The sequence below is a fragment of the Thalassophryne amazonica genome, chromosome 1, assembly GCF_902500255.1.
Source record: "Thalassophryne amazonica chromosome 1, fThaAma1.1, whole genome shotgun sequence".
NCBI lineage: Eukaryota > Metazoa > Chordata > Actinopteri > Batrachoidiformes > Batrachoididae > Thalassophryne > Thalassophryne amazonica.
This window is the reverse complement of record NC_047103.1, coordinates 26,333,331-26,356,009: the sequence shown is the minus strand read 5'-3', so window position 1 is coordinate 26,356,009 and position 22,679 is coordinate 26,333,331. Positions and strand designations below refer to the sequence as shown.

At 38.5% G+C, this 22,679-nt stretch overlaps 1 protein-coding gene across 1 annotated transcript in view; it reads left to right on the top strand.

The window, feature by feature from the left end:
* The window catches only part of LOC117508425 (collagen alpha-1(XV) chain-like), a 207,121-nt gene that overhangs the window by 153,565 nt on the left and 30,877 nt on the right, over window positions 1-22,679 (top strand). Inside the window, 15 exon segments of the mRNA XM_034168536.1 lie at window positions 1,025-1,087; window positions 3,047-3,091; window positions 6,227-6,262; window positions 6,414-6,417; window positions 6,420-6,538; window positions 7,504-7,581; window positions 7,708-7,763; window positions 8,179-8,182; window positions 8,300-8,344; window positions 8,918-8,980; window positions 9,193-9,228; window positions 9,305-9,388; window positions 21,639-21,701; window positions 21,981-22,043; window positions 22,219-22,308. Of these exon segments, the coding sequence (XP_034024427.1) occupies window positions 1,025-1,087; window positions 3,047-3,091; window positions 6,227-6,262; window positions 6,414-6,417; window positions 6,420-6,538; window positions 7,504-7,581; window positions 7,708-7,763; window positions 8,179-8,182; window positions 8,300-8,344; window positions 8,918-8,980; window positions 9,193-9,228; window positions 9,305-9,388; window positions 21,639-21,701; window positions 21,981-22,043; window positions 22,219-22,308 (849 nt within the window).

Genomic DNA, 22,679 nt, shown 5'->3' with positions numbered 1-22,679 from the left:
CACGGACCCGTCCGCATGTCTTTCATTAAAAAAATCTCCTTTAACAGTGGAATATCCGGATAAAATGCTGAAACCGACTTCTTCTGAAACTTCTCTGTTCTCTCACGACGTCCTGGATCAATAGAGCCTGAAATGTGGAGGTTTTCAGCTTGAACAGGCTGATGACGGCGGCTGAGAGCGCTGAGCGACGTCTCGCTCCGTGGGAAGTCCTTAAAGCGACAGAATCACCTCTTAATCTCTCATCAGCCGTTAAAATTTTCACTGAAAACCAGCTTAATTTTTCGAACCGTGTCCACTTCGATGTGTCTCACAGGTTTAGAAAAAATTTTGATCAAACAACGCGCCAGTCTCTCAACAACTTCTCAGACAAAGGAATTCCGACGAGGGGCTGGACGACTCCTCCCACAAGGAGTGCTCACAGGCAAATGACGTCACCGACAGGCGTGGAAAAACTCACGCATGCACACGAGGGTTCAAGCATGTCTGACGTAAAAACATATGAATGAAATCCATATAGTTTTTGAAAAAAATAAAAAGGACCCTTACTTTATTGACAGCCCTCGTATATATATATATATATATATATATATATATATATATATATAAATCAAAAGTAATTATCATTTTAGTTGTAGCTTGAAACTGAACATGTGAATTTTAGGCATTTGGGGGCACAGTTCAGCTAATCAGCTAACAGCTAATTTTAGCTTTTCAGCTAACTTTGAAAACTGTTAGCAGACCTTTTAGCGCTTGATGTCTGTTTTTCAGGGTTTTAAGTTACCGATCAATTTAGAGTTATCACATCTAAGTTTTCATGTAGTGAATTAGCGGATATCAGCGTTAACGTTTAGGTCAGCTGTGCCCCACCACTGATTTTAAGTTGGAACTGGACTAAAATGGAGTTGCAGCTTCATTAAATATGAAGGATTTGCACCGATTTAACAGTCTTTAAAGTACACTGATGAAGGGTCAGACTTTCTCGTCTTCACAGCACGTGCACTGCTGACCCGGCTTCTGTTTTCAGGTGATTGACGAGTGGTTAAGTGGCTCTGGGTCTGGCTCGGAGTCTGGCTCTGGGTCTGGTCAGGTATTAACAATTGGGCATGAAAACCCCAAAAAGACAGTATTTCCCCATTTCTGTTTGACAAACTCCATGTTTGTTTGCTTCATTTTTTTCTTTTCACCTGTTACTAATCAGTGCTTCGCCATGAGTGTGTGAGTGTTTGAGAGACCAAGCAGACAGACGGTTTTGGTTTTGGCTTGTGCTTATATTGATTTAAGAATTGACATTGAAGCTATGAATGTTATTGCCTAACATTCTGTGTACATGACTACCAAAAGCTCAACAAGGCTGTATCCTTTTCCCATAAGCCTCTAATGTCACAATGAGCTTACAGAAAACATTGCAAGAGCTGAAGAACATGGTCTGAGCTGCAGCCTCATTTGATGGGGAAATGTGTCTTTTTGCATTAAAATGTAAATGCTTTTACTAACTTCGCAGATGATCTGCTGACAGATTTAGTATAATTAGTGCAGCACTTTTTTGAAGCATAAATGTTTGATTTAGTCTCATCTCTATGGAAGCATATTGCATTCACTGGATAAAAAAAATGTGACCACTGATCTCGTAATTACGAGAAAAGATCTCATAATTACGACATCAGGATCTCGTAATTACGAGAAAAGATCTCATAATTACGACATCAGGATCTCGTAATTACGAGGTCCTGATGTCGTAATTACGAGATCTTTTCTCATAATTATGAGATCCTGATGTGTAATTCTGAGATCTTTTCTCGTAATTACTACATCAGGATCTCATAATTACGAGATCAGTCATCAATTTTTTTTTTTTTATCCAGTGAATGCAATACGCTTCCGTACATCTCTTGTACAAAGTCCACCCAAAACTCATTGCCTGTTTTTTTTCTTTTTTTGGTGGGGAGGGGGGTAGCTCAGGTATAAGGAGCTTGTCTTCCAATATGTTGCCCTGAATTTGAATCTCTAGACCTGAGTCTAATCTGCATCATCTCAGTCCACCCAGCTGTAAATGGGTTCCAGTCTAGGCTGGGGAAGTAACCTTTGTCAGATTGGTGTCCTGTCCAGGATTTGTCATAGACTCTCATCTGCTTCACACTACAGAATATGGAGATGAGCACTGACACTAATGGGCCCCAGATGAGTGTTGCAGAACATTTCAGATGTTGGAAGAAAAAGATTCTGTTAAATTTAAGTGATAATCTGGAATGTAAATGCAGGAGTTATTTATTATTATTAATGAAATTTTCATATGAATAACAATGACAGTATGACAAAAATGACAAGTCATGCTGTATCAAATATCTGCATTATTTTTGCCAATATCAAAATTCTACCATGCAGAAAAACACTTTGATTGTTGGGAACAGTGTTGTTATGTAGTTTGTCCATCAGAGGGCGGACTGACAGCAGTGTTTACAATACTGTCAAACATAGCTGGAACCCCATCACCCCTTGGTCAATTAGTTACAGTTTTATTTTCATACATTAATCACATTGGCTTTGATTTCATTTTGAGTGATGTTACACAGCAACTGCCAATCCAAGTGAAGGCAGTGTGTTGGTTGTATTTATAGTTATTTATAATAAAGTTCATGTTTGAAGTGTAAAACATCAATCCTCAATGAAATTTCTTTGTTATAAGGGTTTAATAATGAAATGTTTGAAATCCTTGGAATTTTTTGGCACATGTATTATTGTAAATGTTTTACTCCTTAATATCTATATTGTATTAGCCTCCCAAAAAAAATCCACATCAGTTGGTCTGTGCTTCAGAGCTTGACAGACATCTGATTATAATACATTTTGTACCACAGTCACATACAGAATTGGGTACTGGGTCTTGAACTGTTGGCTTTGATGTGGGAACTATCTCACGTTAACTTTTTGTCAAAAGAACAACAGTACACAAGTTTCTCTGTAACATCATTGCAGCTTCAAAGCACCTGAGAAAAACATCTTGGCATTTATAGTTTGAAAGGTAAAGACTATTCTCTGATTTTTGTAGGGACAAGATGGTGACCCAGGGTCTCCTGGTGAGAAGGGTGACAAGGTGAGGTTGAAGACGTTATGTCATCGAAACAAATACTAGCTTGAAATGTACATTGATACAGTACCCTGGAGTGGCTCCAGGGAGGAGAAAAAAATAGACCATGTATATCATGGGCATATTTTACTACACTGAGCACTCAAAAGGCTATTGTGTGTGCAGGAGGTACAGTGCATTTTTATGTTTTAATTCATGGAAACAAATTGTATTTTGTGTGCATGCGATAGCATTTCAAACACTAAATGCAATAAAACATGGCCATGATTTGTCTATATTTTAAAAAAATAAATCAAATTCATGATCAAGTCTAGCATGCACCTCCGGATAAACTGAAGCTGAAATTTGATTTCTCATGAAAACATCTCTATTCATTGATGCTGAACAAGACTGCGGTACAGTGGGCAATCTTATGTTCTATTGGTGTTCCGTAGTGTAAGAATTTCACTTCTCAGCTTAAACGTTGTATACACACACACACACACACACACACAGAGCAGGTAAAATAAGTATTGAACACATCTCCATTTTTCTCAGTAAAAATATTTCTAAAGGTCCTACTGACATGACATTTTCACCTATGTTAGGGTAACATCCCAAGTGATTCAAGCATGTAAAGAACCAAAACAACTAAATATAGAAATTAAGTTTTGTGTAATAAAATAGAATGACAACAGGAAAAAGTACTGAACACATTTACTGTTTTTTTTTTTTTTTATACTTAATAGAAAAGCCTTTTTTTTTTTTTTTTGGTAATGACAGCTTCAAGATGCTTCCTGAATGGAGAAACTAGTCGCATGCATTGCTCAGGTGTGATTTTGGCCCCATTCTTCCATAGAAACTGTCTTCAAATCTTTAAGGTTCTGTGGACTCTTCTATGAATCTGATCTTTAGGTCTTTTTATAGATTTTCTGTGGGATTCAAGTCAGGTGATTGGCTAGGTCATTCTAACACCTTCATTTTCATTCTCTGAAACCAATTGAGAGTTTCCTTGGCTGTGTGTTTGGGATCATTGTCTTGCTGAAATGTCCACCCTTGTTTCATCGTCATCATCCTGGTAGATGGCAGCAATTTTTTTAAATCAAGAATGTCTCTGTACATTTTTCCATTCATCCCTCTTTCAATTGTATGAAGTTTGCCAATGCCGGATGATAAACAGCCCCACACCATGATGTTCCCACCTCCTAACTTCACTGTTGGTATGATGTTTTTGGGCTGATGTGCAGTGCCATTTGAGCTCCAAACATGGTGTGTATTATGACGTCCAAAGAGTTCAATTTCGGGGCAGGACTGCTTTCTAATAACTGATAGATTTCAGCTGGTGTCTTAGCTTTCTGTGCTCTTCAAACTTTTTTTCCTGTGTATTGCACATTATTGCACATAATGTAATTTCTGTACTTATTTGTTTGGTTTCTTATATGTGTGTATTACTTAGGTTGTTACTGAAATCTGGTAAAAATTTGGTGTCAATAGCACCTTTAGAAGGTCAGGTCAAGGTCAAGGTCAGGTTTATTTATAAAGCACATTTACAAACAGTCAACACTGCCCCAAAGTGCTGTACAATAAAAGGAATTAAAATTATATTTAGTTAAATACAAGAACAAAAAGAATATGTTTGATAAAAATGGTGATGTGTTAAATACTTTTTTTTAACCTGGTGTGTATATTTCTCAAGACAGTGTTTAGTTTTGTTTCACTGGGTGCAGTGAAACAAAATGCGAAGGATGGAGAACCACGTTCTGCTTTTTCTGGATCAGGCTCAAACTTCTCAGTCTCCCCTTGTGTGTGTGTGTCTATATATATAAAATCAAATCAATTTTATTTATATAGCGCCAAATCACAACAAACAGTCACCCCAAGGCGCTTTATATTGTAAGGCAAAGCCATACAATAATTACGGAAAAACCCCAACGGTCAAAACAACCCCCTGTGAGCAAGCACTTCGCGACAGTGGGAAGGAAAAACTCCCTTTTAACAGGAAGAAACCTCCAGCAGAACCAGGCTCAGGGAGGGGCAGTCTTCTGCTGGGATTGGTTGGGGCTGAGGGAGAGAACCAGGAAAAAGACATGCTGTGGAGGGGAGCAGAGATCAATCACTAATGATTAAATGCAGAGTGGTGCATACAGAGCAAAAAGAGAAAGAAACACTCCACAAAACCTTATAAGTAAGAAGAATTTTAAATTCTATTCTAGAATTAACAGGAAGCCAATGAAGAGAGGCCAATATGGGTGAAATATGCTCTCTCCTTCTAGTCCCTGTCAGTACTCTAGCTGCAGCATTTTGAATTAACTGAAGGCTTTTCAGGGAACTTTTAGGACAACCTGATAATAATGAATTACAATAGTCCCAGCCTAGAGGAAATAAATGCATGAATTAGTTTTTTCAGCATCACTCTGAGACAAGACCTTTCTAATTTTAGAGATATTGCACAAATGCAAAAAAGCAGTCCTACATATTTGTTTAATATGCACATTGAATGACATATCATGATCAAAAATGACTCCAAGATTTCTCACAGTATTACTAGAGGTCAGGGTAATGCCATCCAGAGTAAGGATCTGGTTAGAACCATGTTTCTAAGATTTGTGGGGCCAAGTACAATAACTTCAGTTTTTTCTGAGTTTAAAAGCAGGAAATTAGAGGTCATTCCATGTCTTTATGTCTGTAAGACAATCCTGCAGTTAGCTAATTTGGTGTGTGTCCTCTGGCTTCATGGATAGATAAAGCTGGGTATCATCTGCGTAACAATGAAAATTTAAGCAATGCTGTCTAATAATACTGCTTAAGGAAGCATGTATAAAGTGAATAAAATTGGTCCTACACAGAACCTTGTGGAACTCCATAATTAACCTTAGTCTGTGAAGAAGATTCCCCATTTCCATGAACAAATTGTAATCTATTAGATATAATATGATTCAAAAACTACTATATATATATATATATATATATATATATATATATATATATATATATATATATATATATATAATATATATATTATATATATTCAGGAGGGTAATATTTTGACAAAAGCTAAGGATTTCAAAAGTTTATTATAAAAAAAATGTTCGTCTGACACTATAGAAGTCACTTACAGTATTTTTAAGAATAAAAAATATTTATGGGGATGTTTTATACCAGGGTAAACCTGGTGGGAGTGGGCCAACAGGACCAAAGGTATGACTTGTTATCTTTAATTCTCTCCATCTCTTTCTGTCACAGCCGCATCTTGAGTTGATTTAGTTATGTTAATTATCCCAAAAAAATTGACAAGTGGAGATGATTTTATATCCCTTTGAATTGAATGTGTTTCCATATTATCTCCCAGGGTGACTGGGTCCTCCAGGGTTCCCAGGCCTACCAGGATCAGATGGTCCTGAGGGAAAACCTGGTCCCAGGGGCCCTCCTGGACCCCCAGGCCCCCCAGGAAGAGGCTACAACTGGGACTTTGAGGTACAGTCTAAAACTGTAATGTGACATGTCATGTGAGTTTAACGATGGCTTGTGTTCAACTATCCATTGCCACAGCTCCATTGCCACAGCTTAGAATCAGTGTCACTACATTAGTTTGTAATATGACTTTGAAAGTAAACAGTTCAGTTTTAAGCATTCTGCATTGATAGAATGTAAAATAAACTTGTTTTATACACACACACACACACACACACACACACACACACACACACGTGTATATATATATATATATATATATATATATATATATATATATATATATATATATATACACACTAGCAGGTGTACCCCCTGCAAAGGAAGTATATTTATATAAGGCCGGCTGTGTGTCACTTCTGTACCTTAATGATTTGATGTCACTTCTGTGCTTTAATCTTAGACAAAAAGAATGGTTAGTGGGCTAATGCTTTAATTTATTCTCTTTATCTATTTACCTGTTATGGTTACTGGGGAACCAATAATTTAATGCTTTATCTTACAGAATTCAGCTTTAATCATTATTGCTAGAAATCACAAAAAGAACTTTCACTTCATTCTTTATGGTTGCTGGGCAACCAATAATTTAATGCTATAATCTATTCTCTTTATCTATTTATCTATGACAGAATTAAGCTACAATCATTATTGCTAGAAATCTTAGACAAAAAGAACTTTCAGTTCAATCCTTTATGGTTACTGGGCAACCAATAATTTAATGCTTTAATCTATTATCTTTATCTATCTATTACAGAATTCAGCTTTAATCATTATTACTTTAATGTGTGTGTGATGCTTTAATCTGGTGTGTCCGTGTGTGTGTGTGTGTGTGTGTGTGTGTGTGTGTGTGTACATACGGGCTATTTATATATATATTATATATATATATATATATATATATATATATATATAATATTTTTTTTTTTTTTTTTTTTTTTTTTTTTTTTTTTTTTTTTTTTTTTCTCCAGGATATGGAAGGATCTGCGTTTGATGGCAGTGGATCCGCGTTGGGTGGCAGTGGATCTGTGGTGACCAGAGGGCCTCAGGTACCACAGTGTTTAATTTCATGTGTTGTGTTGTCAGTGTGAACATACATCATTTTGAAAATTGTTACATTCTGCGACATCACACAGGTTTGTCATGTCAGTTCATCCATTTGCTTGTTTTCTTCAGGTCCTCCAGAATACCTGGACATCCAGGAATCAAGTAGACCATTGAGCTGGGAGGAGTAATTACACTGTGATTCATCCAGATGACAATATAAAACCTTTAGACACACATAGACACCTTCCGTTACTTTTCACATGTAACGTGTCCAAAACCTCCTAAACCAATGAAAAGCTGTTAAATATTAATATTAAACTGCACATATTAGGAGATGTCCTTCAAGATACAAGAAAAATTGGTTGCTTGAAAAGCACTTTGAAATGTTTGACCTCAAAGTGCTTTATAAATAACATAAACGTATCATTTTAAAAAAGTCCACCATTTTATTAAGGAGTGATCATCTTCAACTTCTTTGTGTTGTCACATATTAGGCAATACATCAACATAGAAATCAAGTTTTTTTTATGTATTTATTTATTAAATATATAGAAAAAATTCAGCTTGGGCATTTTAAATTCAATTTACTATGAATCTAGTGATGTAAAAAAATTACAGTTGTAAAAAAATTACAAATTCTTTGCAGAGCACTGCACATATATCTATGCACACAGTGACTTGTGATTTTGTTTTTTTGTTTTGTTTTGGTTTTTTTGGTAGGGTGAAACTGGTTTAGACGGTTTTCCGGGAAAACCAGGACAAAAGGTAAGTTCAGGTGCTGCTCCGTTTTGCTGTTTTGCTTTTTGAGATGTTGCATTTTGGAAATTGTATTGTGTCATTCTGTGGTGATTTCAAACTGTGAACTCCTAAACATCTTAAAAATGCTTTTTAAATGTCGTGAACAAGAATGGCACACGAGTATGAATCCGGAAAATGTTCAAGAGATTTTAACAAAGACTGTAATGAAAAGGGGCAGGGGAAAGACTGTTCATTTGATACCTTCTAAAAATTAATGCCAAAAATACTTTTATCACCCCCCCAATACACACTCCCATGGCTCTTAGCAGTGCATGTTAACCATACACAGTGCATGAGACGTGTGGCCAAAGTAAAAATTATCCACTGCAGAAAAATTGCATTTAGTAAGTAAATACTACATTCAGTGGGTAACATTAACACGTTACCCAGTTGTTGAGTATTGATGCAGTAAGACACAAAAAACTACACAAATTAACACTCAGAGACCTTCTTTGGAGTTAGTTTGATCACCATTAGAACCTTAGTTTGTGTTATTGATGCTTAAGGAACATGACAGATGTTTGTAAATGGATCCTGTAGGGAGAACCAGGTCTCGCTGGACCACCAGGCCTACCAGGACTAGAGGGGTTGAAAGGGTCCGAGGTCAGTAAATGTACTGGGTGATTGTCATATTTTTAGACAATAGATTGAAGTGAAATGGCTGATTTTTGATTTCCAAGAGTCTCTTTGTTGTTGTAAATAACAGGGAAACTATTTTTTAAATGCCATAGATGAACATAAAAGTCAAAACATATGTTTGAGGCAAGAATGAGACACCTGACAACAACTTTTAGTTTTTCTTGTGTTCTTTACAGGGTCTAAAGGGGGAGAAAGGTGATCCAGGACAAAAGGTATGAACATCAAAGAATCAACTTTGGCCACACTCACATCCTCCACTAACTCTATTGTTATTATGTGATATTTCAGGGAGAGTCGGGACAGGATGGGGTCAGTCTTCCTGGGCCTCCAGGGCCACCTGGTCCCCCAGGACCAATTATGACCATCCAGGATGTAAGTAACATTTGACCATAAGCATTCATTACAAGGCTTTCAGGAATGGTTTTAAAGCAATCCGCTGTTATCAATGGAGGCAAGTGCTGACTCCATCGCAGAGATTACACATGAAAGGTGCAGAAACACCGTCGGTACACAGGAGAGCAGTCCAGAACTGGCAACTACAACCCCTGGCAAAAATTATGGAATCACCGGCCTCGGAGGATGTTCATTCAGTTGTTTAATTTTGTAGAAAAAAAGCAGATCACAGACATGACACAAAACTAAAGTCATTTCAAATGGCAACTAGCTGGCTTTAAGAAACACTATAAGAAATCAGGAAAAAAAATTGTGGCAGTCAGTAATGGTTACTTTTTTAGACCAAGCAGAGGGAAAAAAATATGGACTCACTCAATTCTGAGGAAAAAATTATGGAATCATGAAAAACAAAAGAACGCTCCAACACATCACTAGTATTTTGTTGCACCACCTCTGGCTTTTATAACAGCTTGCAGTCTCTGAGGCATGGACATAATGAGTGACAAACAGTACTCTTTATCAATCTGGCTCCAACTTTCTCTGATTGCTGTTGCCAGATCAGCTTTGCAGGTTGGAGCCTTGTCGTGGACCATTTTCTTCAACTTCCACCAAAGATTTTCAATTGGATTAAGATCTGGACTATTTGCAGGCCATGACATTGACCCTATGTGTCTTTTTGCAAGGAATGTTTTCACAGTTTTTGCTCTATGGCAAGATGCATTATCATCTTGAAAAATGATTTCATCATCCCCAAACATCCTTTCAATTGATGGGATAAGAAAAGTGTCCAAAATATCAACGTAATTTGTGCATTATTGATGATGTAATGACAGCCATCTCCCCAGTGCCTTTACCTGACATGCAGCCCCATATCATCAATGACTGTGGAAATTTACATGTTCTCTTCAGGCAGTCATCTTTATAAATCTCATTGGAACGGCACCAAACAAAAGTTCCAGCATCATCACCTTGCCAAATGCAGATTCGAGATTCATCACTGAATATGACTTTCATCCAGTCATCCACAGTCCACGACTGCTTTTCCTTAGCCCATTGTAACCTTGTTTTTTTCTGTTTAGGTGTTAATGATGGGGACAGGAGTGCTGACGGGGACTAGAAGGAGAGAGCATATCTCACCCATATTGGCCTCTCTTCATTGGCTTCCTGTTAATTCTAGAATAGAATTTAAAATTCTTCTTCTTACTATAAGGTTTTGAATAATCAGGTCCCATCTTATCTTAGGGACCTCATAGTACCATATCACCCCCAATAGAGCGCTTCGCTCTCAGACTGCAGGCTTACTTGTAGTTCCTAGGGTTTGTAAGAGTAGAATGGGAGGCAGAGCCTTCAGCTTTCAGGCTCCTCTCCTGTGGAACCAGCTCCCAATTCAGATCAGGGAGACAGACACCCTCTCTACTTTTAAGATTAGGCTTAAAACTTTCCTTTTTGCTAAAGCTTATAGTTAGGGCTGGATCAGGTGACCCTGAACCATCCCTTAGTTATGCTGCTATAGACGTAGACTGCTGGGGGGTTCCCATGATGCACTGTTTCTTTCTCTTTTTGCTCTGTATGCACCACTCTGCATTTAATCATTAGTGATCGATCTCTGCTCCCCTCCACAGCATGTCTTTTTCCTGGGATCTCTCCCTCAGCCCCAACCAGTCCCAGCAGAAGACTGCCCCCTCCCTGAGCCTGGTTCTGCTGGAGGTTTCTTCCTGTTAAAAGGGAGTTTTTTCCTTCCCACTGTAGCCAAGTGCTTGCTCACAGGGGGGTCGTTTGACCGTTGGGGTTTTACATCATTATTGTATGGCCTTGCCTTACAATATAAAGCGCCTTGGGGCAACTGTTTGTTGTGATTTGGCGCTATATAAAAAAAAAATTGATTGATTGATTGATGATGGCTTTTGCTTAGTTTTTCTGTATGTAAATCCCATTTCCTTTAGGCGGTTTCTTACAGTTCGGTCACAGACGTTGACTCCAGTTTCCTCCCATTTGTTCCTCATTTGTTTTGTTGTGCATTTTCGATTTTTGAGACATATTGCTTTAGGTTTTCTGTCTTGACGCTTTGACGTCTTCCTTGGTCTACCAGTATGTTTGCCTTTAACAACCTTCCCATGTTGTTTGTATTTGGTCCAGAGTTTAGACATAGCTGACTGTGAACAACCAACATCTTTTGCAACACTGCGTGATGATTTACCCTCTTTCAATTGACATCTCTCGTGTTGGAGCCATGATTTATGTCAGTCCACTTGGTGCAACAGCTCTCCAAGGTGTGATCACTCCTTTTTAGATGCAGACTAACGAGCAGATCTGATTTGATGCAGGTGTTAGTTTTGTGGATGAAAATTTACAGGGTGATTCCATAATTCGTTCCTCAGAATTGAGTGACTCCATATTTTTTTCCCTCTGCTTGGTCTAAAAAAGTAACCGTTACTGACTGACTGACAATTTTTTTTCTTGATTTCTTATAGTGTTTCTTAAAGCCAGATAGTTGCCATTTGAAATGACTTTAATTTTGTGTCATGTCTGTGATCTGCTTTTTTCTACAAAATTAAACAACTGAATGAACATCCTCCGAGGCCGGTGATTCCATAATTTTTGCCAGGGGTTGTAGTGTCCGTGAGGGGATTGGCAGGACAGTGCTCAGAGAGGTCCACAAACACAAGAAGCAGGAACAAGCAAAGTGTCCAAAACAGCAGGCAAGATGTAAACGGTCAGTGGGGGGAAACCGGGTACAATAACGAAAAGTCAATCACGGGAAAACAAAAGAAACAAGGGCGAGAAAGAGGGCAAAAGCACAAAACAGTTAGATGAATGACATGCAGCTGATTGAAGAAACACAGGAAGAATGCCACAAACATACAATAGAAAAGATGGTGTCAAAATAAAACAGGAAGTGGGCCAAAGACACTGGGAGTAATAAAATACATAAAGGCAAAGCAAACAACTAGCTGAGTGGGCACAGGGGAAATAATTTATAAATTACACCCATAAGTGAACAAAACTCCAATAAATAACACAACCGAACCCAGGATGGACACAAGAGGGAAGCAGAAGACAAAGACAGACACAGACATGAAAGCCCACAGGGAACTTCAAATAATACCACCAGGAACAGTCACAAAAAAGAAAAATGGAGTAGATTTTTTGGTACATAATTTTAAACTTTGTTACAAAATTGAACACCAAAGACATTTTTACCGGAAGCCAAAATATGGCCATTGGGTATTGCAACAAATTTGCGTCCGTCCAATCGTCCCTCCATCCATCCATCCATCCTTCTGTCTGTCTGTCTGTCTGTGCTGTGCTGTGTGTGTCTGTGTCTGTGTCTAGTCCTATAACTGCTAGAGTCTTCAAATTCACAGGAATCATTCTTGGGACACAGATATTGGACAAGTTAAACATGGCTAACCTTGACCTACTTTAAGAGGTCAAAAGGTCACATTCTGTTCCTATTTTTATGCTCATATGGCTGAGGTTATATTCTAAATTCATGTTTAATGGCTCACCTGCATTATTTTCATTTTGCAGACTTTGTGAATCTCTGAATTACTGCATATTGTAAGAGTTAATAATAGGCTCTTGTCTGTGAGCTAATAGAGCTCAACCGATCTTATACATATTTAGTTGATACATCTTGTTTTTTTAGCATATTCAGGTCTCTTAGAATCAACCTGTTTTTGCACATGTTGCTTTAAATGAAAAGGAGCTGCTGCTTGCCATGGCCCTTTCCCTCTTTAGAGGTGGTCGTTACATCCAAAAATACATAGTAGTGTATTCTCTAGTAGGCAAAAAGCAGTGCGCACAATCTACAAGGTATCTGAACACTCAGTAGACATTTAGTAGTATGTGAGCTGTACGCAGATGATCTACAACCTCTATGTTGTGCAAACAGACTATGTAGCTCGAGTTGGGTAACCACAGAAAAGAACTTCCAGGGAAAATACAAAAAGGTTTGTGGACACACATGAAAAAGGTAGTGGCTTCCAAGGGGCGGTGGCATTGTGCACATATACATTGGAAGCTATTTAAAAAATACTCTGCCATTGCAAAATAGAACTCAGTAAACATCTGGATCAAACGACAGGTAGTAAGACGGTGATGGTGTGGTAGTACCTACGAAATGTGTCCCTTCTACTCACGCTCTTACTTCTAGTACAGACTACAGTAATAGCTGGATATAGTAACGAATGTTAACCCTCTGGGGCTGACGCCATCGTATACGACGGCTAAGACCAAGCTTTACTAAATCATAAATAACGTTTTAATGATATGAGATAGAAACTTACTTTTTTTTTTTTTTTGCTGAAAAGTTAACTCCGCGGCTTTTTAAGCCAGCCATCGGCCATCTTTATACTCCTCATAGAAGCTGTGTCATGACGTGCGCAATGTGAGTGTCCAGTCGGTATTGGTTCACCGTTACATGGTTTTCCAAAATCCAATCGTAGGGCAAATTTACCTCACGTGAAAAGCGAAAGATCCTTTTCAGGAGTGATATGTTACTAGTTGGCCCATTTGAATAGCCCCCTGGGTGCTCCAATGAGTACATCCAGTGCGCCCTGCGCCATTACACACAGCGATCAGTGAAAGCAGATGGAGAGCCTCTGATGACAATCTCACATGCTTAAACAAAGAGTGTGTAACTATCAGGATTGCCCCACTAGTTTGCATGTGACTCTGTTGCTTTCTCAGCGTAAAGCACTGTTTACCATATCAATATATATTATTCAAAATGTGCATTTGTGTTTATTGTTTGAACCTTTTTGTTGTACAGTCTTTCACACAAGACCTCAAATTACCTTTATAAAGTGTCAAAACAGTTGTTTATTATAGTTTGCTGTGTGTTTTGAATAAATGTGTGTGGAAAATTATTTCCGCTTTACTTTTTTCTTTCTTATTTTTGATTGTAAACCTTTATTACACTTGTAAAACACAACAAAAGCATATATATTCTGAAAGCACAGGTTGTCCTGAAAAAACAAACAAACATAAAACTTGAGCTGTTAACAGCAATGATAAAACATTTATGCCAGCTGACTGAACTGTCCAAAAAATGGCCTCGGACCCCAGAGGGTTAAGTACTTAGAATTCAGATGCAGGAAACATATCATTTTTTTAAACAATCTGAACTAATTTATAACCATTTCAATGTTAACATGCTTTTTTCAAAACCTCTTGCCAGTTGTAAGAGCAGAAGTAGGATATAGAACTGCACTCTGCTTGCACTTTCTTCTGCACACGATAACTTCAGCAACATATCTCTAATTTTCAAATCAAATCAAATCAATTTTATTTATATAGCGCCAAATCACAACAACAGTTGCCCCAAGGCGCTTTATATTGCAAGGCAAAAGCCATACAATAATCACAGAAAAACCCCAACAGTCAAAACGACCCCATATGAGCAAGCACTTGGCGACAGTGGAAAGGAAAAACTCCCTTTTAACAGGAAGAAACCTCCAGCAGAACCCGGCTCAGGGAGGGGCAGTCTTCTGCTGGGACTGGTTGGGGCTGAGGGGAGAGAATCAGGAAAAAGACATGCTGTGGAAGACAGCAGAGATCAATCACTAATGATTAAATGCAGAGTGGTGCATACAGAGCAAAAAGAGAAAGAAACACTCAGTGCATCATGGGAACCCCCCAGCAGTCTAAGTCTATAGCAGCATAACTAAGGGATGGTTCAGGGTCACCTGAACCAGCCCTAACTATAAGCTTTAGCAAAAAGGAAAGTTTTAAGCCTAATCTTAAAAGTAGAGAGGGTGTCTGTCTCCCTGATCCGAACTGAGAGCTGGTTCCACAGGAGAGGAGCCTGAAAGCTGAAGGCTCTGCCTCCCATTCTACTCTTAAAAACCCTAGGAACTACAAGTAAGCCTGCAGTCTGAGAGCGAAACGCTCTATTGGGGTGATATGGTACTATGAGGTCCCTAAGATAAGATGGGACCTGATTATTCAAAACCTTATAAGTAAGAAGAAGAATTTTTAATTCTATTCTAGAATTAACAGGAAGCCAATGAAGAGAGGCCAGTATGGGTGAAATATGCTCTCTCTTTCTAGTCCCCGTCAGTACTCTAGCTGCAGCATTTTGAATTAACTGAAGGCTTTTCAGGGAACTTTTAGGACAACCTGATAATAATGAATTACAATAGTCCAGCCTAGAGGAAATAAATGCATGAATTAGTTTTTCAGCATCACTCTGAGACCAGACCTTTCTAATTTTAGAGATATTGCACAAATGTAAAAAAGCAGTCCTACATATTTGCTTAATATGCACATTGAAGGACATATCCTGATCAAAAATGACTCCAAGATTTCTCACAGTATTACTAGAGGTCAGGGTAATGCCATCCAGAGTAAGGATCTGGTTAGACACCAAGTTTCTAAGATTTGTGGGGCCAAGTACAATAACTTCAGTTTTATCTGAATTTAAAAGCAGGAAATTAGAGGTCATCCGTGTCTTTATGTCTGTAAGACATTCCTGCAGTTTAACTAATTGGTGTGTGTCCTCTGACTTCATGGATAGATAAAGCTGGGTATCATCTGCGTAACAATGAAAATTTAAGCAATGCTTTCTAATAATACTGCCTAAGGGAAGCATGTATAAAGTGTATAAAATTGGTCCTAGCACAGAACCTTGTGGAACTCCATAATTAACCTTAGTCTGTGAAGAAGACTCCCCATTTACATCAACAAATTGTAATCTATTAGATAAATATGATTCAAACCACCGCAGCGCAGTGCCTTTAATACCTATGGCATGCTCTAATCTCTGTAATAAAATTTTATGGTCAACAGTATCAAAAGCAGCACTGAGGTCTAACAGGACAAGCACAGAGATGAGTCCACTGTCTGAGGCCATAAGAAGATCATTTGAAGATCATCACCTTCGCTAATGCTGTTTCTGTACTATGATGAATTCTGAAACCTGACTGAAACTCTTCAAATAGACCATTCCTCTGCAGATGATCAGTTAGCTGTTTTACAACTACCCTTTCAAGAATTTTTGAGAGAAAAGGAAGGTTGGAGATTGGCCTATAATTAGCTAAGATAGCTGGGTCAAGTGATGGCTTTTTAAGTAATGGTTTAATTACTGCCACCTTAAAGGCCTGTGGTACATAGCCAACTAATAAACATAGATTGATCATATTTAAGATCGAAGCATTAATTAATGGTAGGGCTTCCTTGAGCAGCCTTGTAGGAATGGGGTCTAATAGACATGTTGATGGTTTGGAGGAAGTGACTAATGAAAATAACTCAGAACAATCTGAGAGAAATAGTCCAAATACCAGCATTACTGAAAGCAGCCAAAGATAACGATATGTCTTTGGGATGGTTATGAGAAATTTTTTCTCTAATAGTTAAAATTTTATTAACAAAGACAGTCATGAAGTCATTACTAGTTAAAGTTAAAGGAATACTTGGCTCAATAGAGCTCTGACTCTTTGTCAGCCTGGCTACAGTGCTGAAAAGAAACCTGGGGTTGTTCTTATTTTCTTCAATTAGTGATGAGTAGTAAGATGTCCTAGCTTTACGGAGGGCTTTTTTTTATAGAGCAGCAGACTCTTTTTCCAGGCTAAGTGAAGATCTTCTAAATTAGTGAGACGCCATTTCCTCTCCAACTTATGGGTTATCTGCTTGAAGCTACGAGTTTGTGTGAGTTTGTGAATTTAACAAAATTTAAAACAGACATTGTAAATGGGTGCATCTGGGACAAGTTCAAATTTAGCTGTGATCATGTTATGATCCAAGTTGGATCCGAGACAAAGTTGAACACCAAGTAAGCAAGCAGCCAGGATGCTAACCTGTGTGTGCAAAAACTATGGTGCTTTAATAATCCAGGCAAGGGAGTAACTTTGATTTTGATATTGGTGGGGACACAAAAGTGCTCCAAGACAAAGATTTTTTTTTTTTTTTTGCATTACCAATCATAAGTGTCATGCAGATGTTATAGGTTAACAAGCCATCCTAATGGTTAGGGAGTTGGTCTTTCAATAACAGGGTTGCAGGCTCAAATCCCAACCTTACCTCTCTTTACACCTCCATCCATGACTGGAGTGACCTTGAGCAAAGCAACTAACCCAACATTGCTCCAGCTATACATTTAAATTGAATTCATCGAGGATGGATAATTAACACAAAGTATTGCAATGACCCTATCTGCTAGTGTTGTGACGTTCGTGAATAAGGATGGGTATTGATAAGATTTTATCTATCGATGCCATTATTGATTCTGCTTATCGATCCGATTCCTTATCGATTCCCTTATCGATACCTCTTGTGAATTTTGTACTAAAAGTAGGCTTTACAGGTTTTCTATGTATTTCATTGAGTCTTAAAGTAAATAAATATGAAATTGGTCACTGTATCCTTGATCTCTGGACATAAATAAAAATAAACAAAACGGTGTTTCGCTTTGAAGTTATTAATTCCGACTGGACTCTATTGTTCTAACTTGACTTGTCAGAGAGCCGCGCAGCATTTGGAGCTGTGTGAACAGAACGGAGGACGATTCTCATTTCTTTCTCGCAACAAGACAGGAGTCCCAGTTAGTAACTTTAATCCGCACAAAAGTGACTCACAATTGACATATTCAGGGTTGAAAGTGACGAAAAACAAAAAAAGCTGAAACCCAAAATTACCCCCCCAACACCACCTGCACGAAAATGAATTCTAGAAGCTGTGAAATGCAATCTGTGACTTTTCCAGATGATAAACTGCAGTGAGTGCAGCATCCATTTAATGAGAAAAAAACCCAACTTTCCTTATTCAAATTCATTCCAGTAGTATTGTGCTCTTACTAGGATGCAGCAGTTTTCTAGTTTGGCAGATAGTTCTGGAGGAAATCACTGAAGAAATTAACAACTGAAATATGGTTTGACCGAAACAAATTGTCATTAAACTTAAATAAGACAGGGATGAAATGGAGGTGTAAGAGTCACTAGGTGTTCACAGGAAACAATTATTTATTTCTGTATGTATGTATGTATTTATGTATGCTCATTGTTAGTTGGTTTTATATTTTCTGTTGTGTTTCTATTCTATTCTATTTCTATTTTTGTCTCTTTCTCTAAAACTGTATATAATAAGTATATATTGTATATAATAATCATTAGATTATAATATATAAACAAAAATAAATTAAAAAAATATTACAATTTGAAAACAAATGCACCCGAAAGTGATGACAGCTGCAACTGCTTAATGCTAATTTTTAACATTGAAAATGCCATAGACATGCTAATGCATTAGCATCGCTCCCGTTTTTAAGTTATAAAATACATCTATCAACTGTTTCAGAAGACCATAACAGGTCGGTTTAACATAAAAAAGGTAAATAATACTCACAGACGTATGTTCTTTAGGGTTTTAGCTGGGGAAAATTAAGCGAAAGAAAGAAAGAATAAACGAAGAAATCAAAGCACTGTTTCAATCTGCGAACCACTGCTTCCATTGGTTCAAGGTTCAAAGCAAAGCCGCGCTGCAGAAAAGGTGATTACGGACCCGCTGCAGGGTCTGTAATCAATGTAGTGAAATTATCATTTTCCTGACAAACACCCCCCAAAATAACGGCGACTCTGAAGGACCAATAACAGAATTGTTAAGCAAAAAGCTTATTGATGTCGGTGGATCGAATCATTTCTTAACGATACCCGAAAGGAACCGGTTCTCGATACCCATCCCTATTCGTGAATGAATCGATTCCCGTTTGTTTGTCTGTTATTGTGTCCGCCCGCGCAGTCTTTTAATAAGTTCCCTGCAACTGTGCAGTAGCCTAGCTCTAACGATGCATCCTGCCACGTTGCTAAAACCTGCCTAGTGCCTAAAGAGCAGAAGAAGCCTAATGCTTTTAAGAAGGGTTTCCATTCATGAAAGGGATTTTGCTTAGTTTTCAAAGCTTGACGGAGATCCTGCACTTACATTCCTGACTGTGAAGAATGAACGAATATCTCGTTTCTTGGGAGGGGGGCCGTTATCCATTACCAAATATCACTGAAGTCTAGCTCAAGGGGGGGGGGGGGGGGGGGTCGATGGCAGTCGCGGCCACTGTGGGAAGTGTGCTGCTTGGAGTGACAAGTGGGATAGCCAACCAAGTTAGCGAGAAACGGGTAGCTAATCAGCACTGTTGCCACAGTTACTTTGAAAAAGTAATCCAATTACTGATTACTGATTCCTCCTTGAAAAAGTAACTTAGTTACTTTACTGATTACTCAATTGGAAAAGTAACTAAGTTAGATTACTAGTTACTTTTTTAGTTACTTTTCCCCAGCTGCCGACAACAACCCTCTGCCACCTCAACATGACAATGATACCTGTTTTGCCAAAACTCACTTTATAGTTACCCTTTCTTGGCTTCAATGAAAATAAATACTTTTATAAAAAGTAAAATAAAGACCTCTTTCTTGACCTCATATTTAACTGTTGACAGCACTGTAACAGTAAAACTTGCAATTTCTAACCTACATTGTTTATAAATGTAACTATTAAATTCATTCAAACATTTTTGTAACATTTAAATTCTCTCTAAACATTTTACTTGTTGAAATTATTATTATTTTAAGTAGTATTAGTAGTTGTAGTAAAAAAAAGGCTTCAAAACTGGACCTTTAATCTATGGGTGTTGTGGGGGGGCACATCCCTGCCCCACGCCCCCATTCCATCTGGATTCGCCCCTGCTTTGGCGTTTGAGCACAAAGAATGGATAACATTTATTTATGCAGAAAACATGACCAGATTTACAGGTAAGAAGGTTTTATTGCGTTTTCACATCAAGTGCATTTGAGTGGAAAATAGTGTTAGTTGTTGATGCGTCGCGGAGGATCAGCTGTTTTAGCAGCACATATGGAGCGGCTCGGAGAAAAAAAAAACATAAACATGTCTTTGTAAAGCTCAGTGCAGGTGTGCTGTTGTCACCGCGCTTTAAGAGGTGAGGACGAGTCGTAACTGTCGAACCTCGACCCCCTGCCCATGGACCAAATTTAATGCTGCTATCGACCCATAATGCAAAAATAATAGTAACACACAGTGATTTGGAGAAGTAACTTTAATCTGATTACTGATTTGGAAAGATTACGCGTTAGATTACTCGTTACTAAAAAAAAGTGGTCAGATTAGACCGGCATCACTGCTAATCAGACAAGGATATCTACGTTAAAGAGGGGGGCTTCGAGCAATGGCATACATTTAACTCTTTATGTGCCATAATAATGGAGGACAGCAGTTTTATTGGTCGTGATTACACAGTAGGGGGCTGAATATTGGTAGGGACGTGACCCTAGCGTCCCTATCCAAAATTACACCCTAGAATCCAGGAATGAGACAAAGGACAAACAGCTGGTGCAGGTATGTGCATACACAAAAAGTTCAACACAGATAACATGAGGCAGAGAATAGCCGGGAGGTGCGAAGGGAGACAATTAAAGTAATGATAGATAAACAAAGCAGTACTTACACACGTAGCAAAAGTGAGACAGATAATGAGAAGACACTACATATGAGCAGATCAGTGGAACAGTAATTGCCATGGAAAGACAAACAGGTGAGGTTTAAAATAGAACTAATGAGTGACAGGTGCAATTAACCACGGACAGGGAATGACTAAGGCGCGTGAGAATGAAAGGAACATAAAATGCAATGCATTAAAATAGCAAACCACATAATAACTGATAAACTCTCAACACTGATTAACCAGTGTAAGAAAAAACAATATACAAATAACCAAATTAGGAACTGAGGAAGGCGAGGAAGCACAGAGACTGACAGCAGGGGACACGCCCACCTCCATGCACACACTGACACAAGACACACATGAGACTCCAGACACAAAGCAGGAAACAGATACACGCTCACACAAATGTCACACTGGTATGACCAGGAGCGCGCACACACCCACGGGGCTCACACAAAACAGGAAGGCAGACACATGATCACACATACACACAGCTGACAGACAGAACACACACACAGACCGGAGGCAGGAGGCACAGAGGCGCACATGACAGATAAGACCCGAAACAGCACAGAACAAATAAAACCCCCCAGATCAGATCAGGTTTCACCAACAGCTAAGGACCTCCCCCTTAACTGGACAGGATACTGGTTATTGTAATGTATTATGCCCTGGCAGCAGTGATGTCTGTTTGTTTGTTTGTTTGTTTACTGGCTTTTTTCACTGAACATTCATCACTAAAACACTCAGATTGTCAATGAGCCCCTTCTTTTGCTTCTTATTCAGCTTCTTAATGTCACAGAAGGTGCCTTCAACTTTTCAGGGATTTTTCAAACTCAGGGACCTGCTGTGAGTATTAAAACAAACAAATAAAAAAACTCACACACGCAAATGATCTTTAATTTTAGTGAGACGTTGGTTGTGTTGACTTTTGTTCTTGTTCCAGTGGGACACTTTCCAGTGTGCAAAATGCAATATATTGTATATAACACAAATGATTAGTGTGAAGTATTATAATGCATGTTATACCTTACAAAAAGTACACATACAGTACAAATCATTAAGAGAAATGATTTTATTCATGTTTCAGAATCACAAGGTCAGATTTAATTCCATCACTTTTTCCAGGGGCCTCAGGGACCTAAAGGGGCCATGGGATTGCCCGGTGTTCAGGGACCTCCAGGACTAAAAGTAAGTGGGACGTGTCTGAAAACAGAATAATGCGATGAAATGGATCATAGTTCAGTTTGTCAGTGAATTGCATGAAAAAAACACAGGTTCTATACAATGTGCATATTTGTGTAGGTGGGGTACTTGTGTTGGATCTCTGAGTCTGATTTGTGTGTGCACTTGTGTGTTTGTACAGGGTGAAAAGGGCGAGCCAGGATTCATCGTTGCTGCACAGGGGTCTGCAACGTCAAATATGGCAGGACCAATGGGACGCAAAGGAGTCAAGGTTAAGTTTCTTATTCATGGTAGTTTTTTAATCCCCTTTCACACCGAGCCAATGTAGAGTTGCGTAATGCGGCGTACTGACTACACCAACCTTATGCAGCCCTACGTGGCAATACGCTGAGGGACGCGAAATGGACACAAAAAGTTAAACATGGTTAATTTTTTCACGGACTTTCGCGCAGAGCACTAGACTGTACACCATTCGTCCGCAATGGTACGCTACCCTATGCCAGTCCGACGAAAATTCCTTTTAGTTTTTTATTAGTATATACCTGCATTGCTAGATTTTATTCATCCCATCCATTCAGACCATGGGCCTGCTGTTGATGACTTTGTCTCTTGGTGTGAGGAGTCTTTTCTGGAATTGAATGT